This window comes from Diplotaxodon limnothrissa, linkage group LG6, assembly GCF_057381915.1.
Source record: "Diplotaxodon limnothrissa isolate DT_005_m linkage group LG6, D_limnothrissa_male_GT1.1, whole genome shotgun sequence".
Lineage (NCBI taxonomy): Eukaryota > Metazoa > Chordata > Actinopteri > Cichliformes > Cichlidae > Diplotaxodon > Diplotaxodon limnothrissa.
The window spans coordinates 19,955,709-19,965,911 of record NC_140601.1 but is presented as its reverse complement, the minus strand read 5'-3'; the positions used below and the strand labels follow the sequence as shown (position 1 = coordinate 19,965,911).

Sequence of the window (10,203 nt, the reverse complement as noted above, 5' to 3'; positions counted from 1 at the left end):
ACTGCAAAGCAATATTAAAGTTAAGCCTCTTAGGTCACCGCTAATGCCAGTAGGAGAGTATTGACTGTAGTTATCAGAAAAGCTATCTATTTTATGCAGGGCGAAACACAATAATGAAAGAAGCAAACTAAGGCATAGCCTTTCAGTAAATAATAAATCCTCTTCTGTATTTAAAAAAAAGCGGGACTTGATTGGTTATGATGTAGGTAGTACGTCTTCTAAGGATGTTCTACGACACTGTGGTGGCGTCTGCTGTCTTTTATGTTGTGGTCTGCTGGAGTGGTGGAATGGCAGAGAGGGACAGGGGGAAACTTAACAAACTGGTCGGGAGGGCCAGCTTTAGCGGTCTGCTAAAGTCCACTGAGCAGACTGGGGAGGAGAGGATGTTGTCTAAGCTAACATCCACCATGGACAACACCTCCACGCTCTCTGCATGAGACTGTACGACCACTGAGCAGCTCGATCAGCAGTAGACTTTTGTGTACACGCTTGTGTACATAGCTCTGTACATTTTTATCTGTACATATGAATGTTACTTATGTATGTAAGACTATAACGCAGAGTCATAAATACACAGTCCATTTAGTCATTTAAGCAAAGGTATTACACATAGAACACAAAGTAACATTGTAAATCAGTCTTTGGCACAATATCGGGATTATTTCGTTATTTATTTTTGTGTTTATGCGAACAATATGCCTGATTTGCGACTTTCTGCACTTCTATTGGTTGTGCGAACAAACGTCACGTCACTCCGAGGTCAAAGTTCAACCCGGCAGCGCTCCTCAGCCAGCACTTTTATATATAGGAGAAAGATGATGTCATTCTGACATTATAAACAGTTTGCTTGTTGAGCTCGAAGAGTTTTCTTCTTCTTCGGCCATGTTCTCTTAATAATGCACACACTTGGTGGTTGATTACTTTTCCCGTTTCTTTTATTGTTAACAACACAGGAGGGGAAAACCATACATTACTTCAGCAGTTCGCGCTTCGGAACAACAGGAACAGGAAGTGAAGTAATCTATAATCACCAAAATAAAATCCTTTTCAAAATAAAATGACAATCAGAAAACTTCTTTCACAACATAAAATAAATTAATATATTTACTCATGAGAACACAAATCTAACACCCCCCCTTGTTCTCATGCTGCTAGCCCATAGCATCTTATGCATTTCCAAAGAACCATTTTTGAAACTTTCTGAGTCTCACTCTTGTAACTGGTTTTGTTAGTATGTCTGCAGCCATTTCTTCTGATGGACAGTGTTCAATGCAGATTTTCCTTTCATTTACCGCTTCACGAATGAAGTGATATTTCACATCAATATGCTTTGACCTCTGTCTGTTCACTGGGTTTTTACTCAACGCAATGGCCCCTTGGTTGTCCCCAAACAGTTTAGTACATGTGTACCTTTTTCTGTCCATGCCGTTTAACAGTTGGGTTAAGTACATGCTTTCCTGAGTAGTGGTTGCAAGACCAATGTATTCAGCTTCACATGTTGAGAGTGCCACTGTAGGCTGTTTCTTTGTTTTCCAAGATATTACTGGTCCCTCTTTAGTAAGTGCAAAACAGTAGCCTGTTGTACTGCGTCTGTCTTTTACAGAGGATGCCCAGTCAGAGTCACTGTAAGCAATTAGATCTAGATTCTCACTGCTTTTCTTAAAGATCAGTTCAAAGTCATTTGTGCCTTTTAGGTATCTGAGGACTTGTTTTGCCATTACTAAGTTCTCTCTCGTGGGTTGAGCTAGTGTTTGAGATAGTCTGCTAACAACCCAGCTTATATCTGGTCTCGTACACGTCATGGCATATATCAAACTGCCCACTATTTCTCTGTACTCTCTTGAGTTAACAGTCTCATTTGCATCACTTCCTCCACATGTAGTAGTGTCCGTTTTTAGTTCACACGGTGTGGATCTGGGTTTGCATTCAGACATCCCAAAGCGTTCCAACATTCTTTGAATGTACCTCTTCTGATTCATCCTGATTTCATTCTCTTTTTGTATAAACTGTATCCCAAGAAAACTGGATATTTTCCCCAGGTCTTTCATGTTAAACTTTGACCTCATTGTTTCTTTGAATGTGTTTAACAAGTTAGTATTGCTAGCTGCAATGATCAAGTCATCTACCCAGATGATAACGAGTAGAGTTTCATGTCCAATGTCCTTTCTGTATACACAGTGATCAGAAAGGTTTCTTTCAAAGTCATTTTGTTCAAGGTAGTCATTCAAGAGTTTGTACCAGTTTCTACCTGATTGTTTTAACCCGTAAAGGGATTTCTTTAATTTGTACACCAAGTTTTCTCCTGACTCTGTTTGCTCAAAACCTTCTGGTTGTTCCATGTATATTTCTTCCTCAATGGGAGCATGCAAATATGCAGTTTTAACATCCATTTGGTGGATAATAAGATCATTCTGGACTGCTATTTGCATTAGGGTTCGCACAGATGTCATGTTTGCTGTTGGTGCAAATGTCTCTTGGTAATCTATTCCTTGTGTCTGGTTGTAACCTTTTGCTACAAACCTGGCTTTGAATATTTGTCCTTGTTCATTTTCTTTGAGGGCGTAGACCCATTTTCCTCCAATGGTATTTCTACCAGTAGGTAAAGTAGTCAGTTCGAATGTGTCATTCTCCTTCAGAGAGTTGATTTCTTCTGTCATTGCCTGTTTCCACCTTGGTGCCTCTGGTGACATCAGCGCCTCTTTATAGGTTTGGGGGATTCCACAGGTTGCTCTGTAACAATAATCAACACTTACAGGGGTTTCATTTGCTAAATCTTTGCAGTTAGATGTGTAATCCTCTAAATATTTAGGAGGTTTCCTTTCTCTGTTAGGATAGCGCTCAGTTTGGTTTTGCTCATCACCCTCATTTCTTTCTATGTCAGGGTTTGGTTCATTTGTGTTGGTTTCCTCTTCTCTAGGAGGTATGTTCTCTGCTGCATTTTCATTTTGTTGTTCTGTACTTTCTTTTAAAGGCACTACATGTTCATAAGTCTGAATTTCTGTGTCATATTCATCAGTCTGTGTTTGTTGTTCAACAGTGTTCTTCTTGATAAATCTCACGAGTCTGTGTTTTGACACTTTTCCTGTGTGAGGGTTATAGACCAGGTATGCTGGGCTATTTTTACTATAACCCACAAATATCCCTTTTTCACATCTGGGATCAAGTTTCTTGTGATCATGTATGTATGCATAACAGTCTGACCCAAATATCCACAGTTTTGAGAGATCTGGTCTTTTCCCTGTTAACATCTGATACGGTGTACTTTTAGTCCTGTTACTGTAGCATCTGTTGCGGGTGTGTGCTGCATTTTGGATGGCGTAAGGCCATAATTCTTTTGGCAGCTCTTTTTCTAGTAAAAGACACCTCCCCATTTCAAAGAGAGTTCTCCATTGCCTCTCAGCTGTGCCATTCTGATGGGGAGAATATGGCGCAGATGTCTCATGCTTTATACCCTTTTCCCTTAAAAGAGACTGGAAGGAACTGCTTGTGAACTCGGTGCCATTATCCGATCTAATGCACTTAACACTGCCGTATGGTGCACAGTCAGCTAGAAACTTTGCTGTGGCCTCTGTGGTGTCACTTTTCTGTTTTAGAAAGTAAACTGACACTGCCCCTGAAAAATCATCTGTAAATAATATAGCGTATTTATGACCACTTTGGCCACTAGGTTCAATGGGGCCCGCTAGATCAGTGTGCACCAACTGTAATGGGTCACTCGCTTTTGGGTCGCTTTGTCTGTTTCTGTTGTTAGTGAATTTCCCTTCTGTACACACATTACAATCTAACATGCCACTGCCTGTGATTTTCATGCCATCTACAACATCGGGTAGCTTTAACACATCACTAACATTACAATGTCCTAAAATTTCGTGCCATGTTTTCACATCACAAGCCAGATTAACAGTGTCACAGGACATCATGTCATTGTATGATGTTTCATTGTTTACCGTTTTCAAATAGTAGAGTCTGTTGTATTCTTCGATGGAGAAGACTGTCCCATCTTTGTTCACCAGTTCATTCTGTCCCTTCTTGAAGATCACCTGTGCTCCATAGTTTGTAGCTGCCTTCACTGAAAATATGCTCTGAGGGTAGGATGGGATGAACAGGGCGTCTCTCAGTGTGATGGTGGTACAGTGTCCTTGTATGTCCCGTAGAGAGACGTTGGCATCTCCCCTCTTGAGTGCGACGTTGTTTGTCCTGGATCCATCAGCGAGCTCCATGTAGTGTTTCTCAGGATCAAAAGTCTCATCAAACTTTATGAACTTGTTCTTCTCTGTAATGATGTGTGAAGTAGCACCACAGTCCACCATTAGTCCTTCTCTTATTATGTCAGTAGGCAGAAGTCTTTGACTAACTTTAAATACAAAAGTCTGCTCTTCTTTCTTGTCCTCTTGTTTTACTACAGTTAGTTTCGCATCATCTCTGTATTTGGTTTTTCTTCTACATGTCTCATCACTGTGTGTCGAGCTTCTATGGTAGCTACACCACTTAGGTGTTCCCTTTTGGCGACAATCTTTTACAAAATGTCCTCGGTTTCCGCATCCATGGCAGGTGATTGATGTTAAATCAACCTTCATCACATTATCCGCTTTTACTTTGTTGTCGAATTTCTCGGTTTCCTCATAACTTCGTAGGTTGCTTTTGAACTGTGTGAATGTTAAATCTTCACTGCTTTGAGTTGTGTGAATAGCAAATGGCTTGTAAGCTTCAGGAAGCCCCTTTAGAATCATAGCGATAATAAGTCCATCACTGATGACTTCTTTTGCATTTCTTAGGGAGGTCACTGCTTTTTCAGCCCGGATAATATAATCTGTCACTGTCTCATCTGGTTTCTTCTGTAAAGACGTCAGCTCTGTGTACAGTGCGATGATTCTGGGCTTGCCTTTACTATCGTAGTGGTCACGTAGTATTTTTAAAGCTTTTCTTCCGTCGTCAGTCGCATCTCTCATTACCAGTGAAAGGCTTTTATCATCAAGAAACTGTATCAGTTCAGCGTAGCATTCAGCGTTCTTCTCTGCATCTGGGTTAGTGGCTGATAATATAGTGTCCTTTAGACCAATGATCCGCATGTGGCCGAGAAACTTTGCCTCCCAAAGTTCGTAACTGTTTTCGTCTCCGTTGAACACTAACCTCTGCCATCTTCCTCCTGTTGTGTCACGCCTGGGCCCATAACCTGTTGAGCTCGAAGAGTTTTCTTCTTCTTCGGCCATGTTCTCTTAATAATGCACACACTTGGTGGTTGATTACTTTTCCCGTTTCTTTTATTGTTAACAACACAGGAGGGGAAAACCATACATTACTTCAGCAGTTCGCGCTTCGGAACAACAGGAACAGGAAGTGAAGTAATCTATAATCACCAAAATAAAATCCTTTTCAAAATAAAATGACAATCAGAAAACTTCTTTCACAACATAAAATAAATTAATATATTTACTCATGAGAACACAAATCTAACATTGCTCATTTCTTCCGACACTGTACCACTAACGTATACACAGTTACATGCACTACATTAGTTTGTGTTAGCTAACATGTTGTGAGGGGATCGTCAGTCGGCCACCGTCAGAACAACAACCGGGGCTGTGTCGGTGGCTGTGTATGAACGCCACCCATTTTTCTGAGTGAAATATCCGCATAAACATTCATTACAGCTTCTCTCCTCCGCTGTACTAAGTGTAACTTACTTGTACACATCAAATATATCAGTGATATTGGCAGGCGGCTAGCATCTGTAACACAGCTCCGCTTAACTGCCTTGAAAAACTCTGAAATAGTAGAACAATAAAATAAAATGCAACGAACCCATCTGGGATGATCCTGCGATCAACAACAGTTAAAACGTCAATTCACCTAGTATACTGTAACATCGTGAAACACGTTCATTCCTATATAACATTATAAGCTAACAAGCATGCTAACAGCTAACCGTAACTGTACCGTAACTGTTTTCCTGTAAAAATAGGAGACACCAAACTATTTCTCTTTTTTGTTACTCACCTTCTGCTCTTCCATTAATAAAATAGCATCTTCGGGGACCCCTCGGCCACGCAAAAAGTCACTTATATCCACCATATTTAGTGAATTAGTTCTCCACCTGCCAAACTGGACACATCGCTGTCACCGAAGCTGGAAGCCTGCAGGTGCCCACCTCAAAATTCTGAGATTAAAGTCAGAATTCTGACTTTAATCTCAGAATTCTGAGAATAAAGTCAGAATTCTGAGAAAAAAGTCAGAATTCTGAGATTAAAGTCAGAATTCTGAGAAAAAAGTCAGAATTCTGAGAAAAAAGTCAGAATTCTGAGATTAAAGTCAGAATTCTGAGAAAAAAGTCAGAATTCTGAGATTAAAGTCAGAATTCTGAGAAAAAAGTCAGAATTCTGAGAATAAAGTCAGAATTCTGAGAAAAAAGTCAGAATTCTTTTTTTTTTTTTTCCTGTGGCCCTAATCCTCTTCCGTAGTATTGGTATGGCGAGTAACCTTGAGTAATAGTAATAAATCACACAGCAATAGTACAGTCATGTAGCTGTAAAAAGCATGACAGTATATTAAGCAATCCAAAGTATTCAGACTACATTACTCTCATTGAGTAATGTAACGGAATATGTTACGAAATAAATTTTGGGGCATGTATTCTGTAATCTGTAGTGGAATACATTTTAAAAGTAACCTTCCCAACACTGTGTATTCATTATGGCATCCTTGAACAGTGGGGCCCATGGTACGTTCCCACCATACAGATTAAACAGGTCAGTAATCCCAAGTGGAGGAGGAAGGAGACCACCACTATAGTAATCCCCATTAATAGTTATATAACCTGCCGTGCAGTCTACGTTATTGCACATATAGCATAAAAAGACTAAGTGAACTGGACATAAACAATGATTTAAAGAATCTTTACCTTGATTTTCCTGATTAGACTCAATCAACTGTGGCTTTACTGTTCCTGTTCATTGATCAAATTTTAATCTACCCTACCGTATTCATACAGTGGCTTAATTTAATAAACAAAACCTTTCTAGGAGCATCATAGTCCAGAAACATATTGCTCCTAAATACGAGAACAATGCAGGATGCTAACCACATGTGAGAACTTCCTAAAAACCCACTTCGTAAAACAATATGTGAGACAGCTCACTCCACTGTCATCATCACCATCCAGATGGTCATAAAAAAAAAGTGATTTCTGCCGATGATGACCGACAGCACACAGTCAGAGCCATCACTAAGGAACACGACTCTTCTTGAATTTTAATAGTGCTGTATTGCTGTGTGACACTTTTCAAAGTAAAGCTTGTTTTTGTCAAAGCTGCCTTTGAATGAAACTCGAACCAGATGTATGTAAACTGGAGATGAATGCAGCTTGATTCTATATAAAAAACAGAACCTTTTGGTGGTATAGGATGACATGGTAATGATATTACTGCATGTATGTATGCACAGGAGAAAGACTACACTGGTACAGTCTCTTAAGGCAGAACCAAGAATTTATATGGTGTCAGTGTTCAGTTTTTAGGCAGTTGTTGACGTATATCGAAAGTCTTAAAGACACAAAAAGTGATGAGAGTTTGTTTGTTGTGTTTTAACTGTGTAGGAAAAAGAGATTTGGAGGCTGACACTAACAGAAACTGAATGAATTAGTTTTCTTTAGTCATTTTTATTAGTTCCATCTGAAATACACTCACTTTATTAGATACACTTGTTCAGCTGCTTGTTAACGCAAATATCTCACCAGCCAGTCATGTGGCAGGAACTGGTTAATCTCAATCAGAAGAAGGTAATAAAAGGTGAAAGTGACTTTGAATGTGGTATGGTTGTTGGTGCCAGATGGACTGGTCGGAGGATTTCAGAACCTGTTGATCTATACTGCCATTTTCCCACAGTAACCATGTGGAGTGTTTCCAGAGAATGGTCTGAAAAAGAGAAAACATCCAGTGAGCGGCAGTTCTCCGCGAGACAATACCTTGCTATTGCCAGAGGTTAGAAGAGAATGCACAGACTGCTTCAAGCTGTTGCATCCAAGGTATGCAGAAGAGCATCTCTGAATGCACTACACATCAGACCTTGAAGCAGAACACCACACAAGGTATCACCCAGGAACATGGAGCTGATGCTACAATTCACACAAACCAAAAGATGACAATAGAAATATGTTTACTGGTCTGAAGAGATATTTTCCTGGGACACTTTGGGCCCCCTAGTACCAATTGAGCATCAACGCTATAGCCTGAGTGTTACTGCTGAGTGTGTCCAATCCTTCATCATTACAATGAACCCATCTTCTAATGGATGCTTCTACCAGGATAACACACCATGTCACAAAGCTCAAATCATCTCAAACTGCTTTCTTGAACATCATAAAGACTTCACTGTACTCTAATGGCCTCCACAGTCACCAGATCTTAATGCAGCAGAGCACCTTTGGGATGTGGTGAAACTGGAGATTCACATCATGAGAGAAACTATCAGGACATTTGCACTTACTGGTACTGATTCCCTCCAAAACAGTAGAAACAATTCAGTTGTCATCTTTGTCCCAGATCTTAGTTCTAAGCAATACATCAAACATGCAGCTAAGTCTGAATTTTAATCACTGGGAGAATATTGCCAGAGTACAACAGTTTCTCTCTTGAGCCAATGCAGAGACATTGTTACACATTTTTATTTCCTTAGGATTGATTCGACGCCAGCTACCCCAATAGTCAGCTGCATGGGTTCTGACCAAGGCCATAAAGAGAGCACATGTAATACCAGCTTTAGAGTCTCTGCACTGGTTTCCTGTCGGAATAGATTTTAAGATTCTTATACCGGTTTTTAAGGCTCTTAATGGTTTTAATCCTGACTATTTATCGGAACTGCTTTTTAATTATGAGCTTATTAGAACCCCCAGGTCCCAAAAGGTAGAACTAAAACTTACGGTGAGACAACTATCCATGATTGTGGCCCACGTCTGTGCACCTAAGGACAGCAGACTAAAGCCAAACCAAAGACCCACATCTTTGAAACAGCTTTTATTTTAAATGATTTCCCCCTTTTACTTCTGCTCACACCTTTTATCTTGGTTTGTTTTTTTATCCTTTATTCTGCTTTTATTGTGCTTTTTTGTTTTTTTAAAACACTGTTTAATTTATACATTGTGCTTCCATATTTCATGTATTTGTTTAACATTTTTCATTGGTGCTTTTTGGTCATTGATAGTGCTTCCTCATTTGAGTTTTTAATGTTTTGTATGTGTTGTTCTCAGTTTTTTCAGCAGTAATTTAAGAACATTTAGTGTTGTGAACCTTTATACATGTAAAATAGTTTTGGCATATTAAAAACTGCTGAAATGATACAACCATACATGATCACTACACTGCAAACATATTTCATATTTACGCAGCAGTGAAAATGCTTACCTCGATTCAAAAGAATATATTAAAGTATGCTTTAGCACATTAAACATAAGTGTACATATTGCAAAATCTACACCTCCTTTGAAGATGACACTAAATGTGTGGTTTAAAAAAAAAAAAAAAAAAAAAAAAGTTGTACAATAGTCCTTCAAGTCATACGAACAGCAAGTCACTCTGGCAGTTTGCCATGTAGTAACACACCTTCAAAAGGGTGAAAAATTTCAAAGCAAGATCTGATTATGGTGCAAGCAAGGTGAAAATGGACCCAGAAGTAAAATACACTGAGCATGCTACAACTGAGATAACATCAAGAGGTTATAGATACACACAGTAACAGACACCTGCATCACCCAGAGAGCACTGATCCTCTCCAGACAGTTAAAAGGACAACAGAAATCATAAGGCAATCTCCTTAAGAGAGGGGGGAAAAAAATCATTTGATCATTTTCCGTGTGAAAAAATAGCTCTGCTTTTGAAGTTGCCCCAAAGTCCCAGCTTGATTACCATTTGAGATTAAACAAGATCTGGTGAAAGGTGGAAAAATTTGCTGCTGACAGGTCTCTTCATTACATCTTGGAGCTGGGTTAGATGAAATATCCAGGGTCTCTCTGACAGATCTACTCTTCCCGGGTCTGGACTTAACCCTGCAGGTTCCACTTTCACTGCATCTGGGAGCCAGCTGCAGATCATTGTATACAGCGTGGAAGTGTGTTTAAGTTTGATTGGGGTCACTAGAAGGTCTGTCTTATTCAATATACAGCTCAATATACATAATGACCAACTGGGGGGTGAACTGACGTTCCAGCAGACA

General features: G+C 39.6%; 1 protein-coding gene across 1 annotated transcript; it reads right to left on the bottom strand.

Moving 5' to 3' along the window:
* Positions 1–883: 883 nt before the first annotated feature.
* Positions 884–5,416, bottom strand: LOC146630440 (uncharacterized). Its single transcript, XM_085356914.1, has 2 exons — positions 3,948–5,416; positions 884–2,730 (listed from the first exon to the last, which is right to left on the bottom strand). The coding sequence occupies exons 1-2, from the start codon at positions 5,208–5,210 to the stop codon at positions 2,701–2,703; spliced, it is 1,293 nt and encodes a 430-aa protein (XP_085213040.1). The 5' UTR covers positions 5,211–5,416; the 3' UTR covers positions 884–2,700.
* Positions 5,417–10,203: the final 4,787 nt, after the last annotated feature.

What these genes read in the sequence shown, in the direction of transcription:
- LOC146630440 (XM_085356914.1), bottom strand. Translation starts at nt 5,210, where the DNA reads ATGGCCGAAGAAGAAGAAAACTCTTCGAGCTCAACAGGTTATGGGCCC. An exon ending in GACTCTACTATTTGAAAACG is followed by an intron (nt 2,731 to 3,947) that starts GTAAACAATGAA and finishes TTATTGTTACAG; the next exon opens with AGCAACCTGTGGAATCCCCC.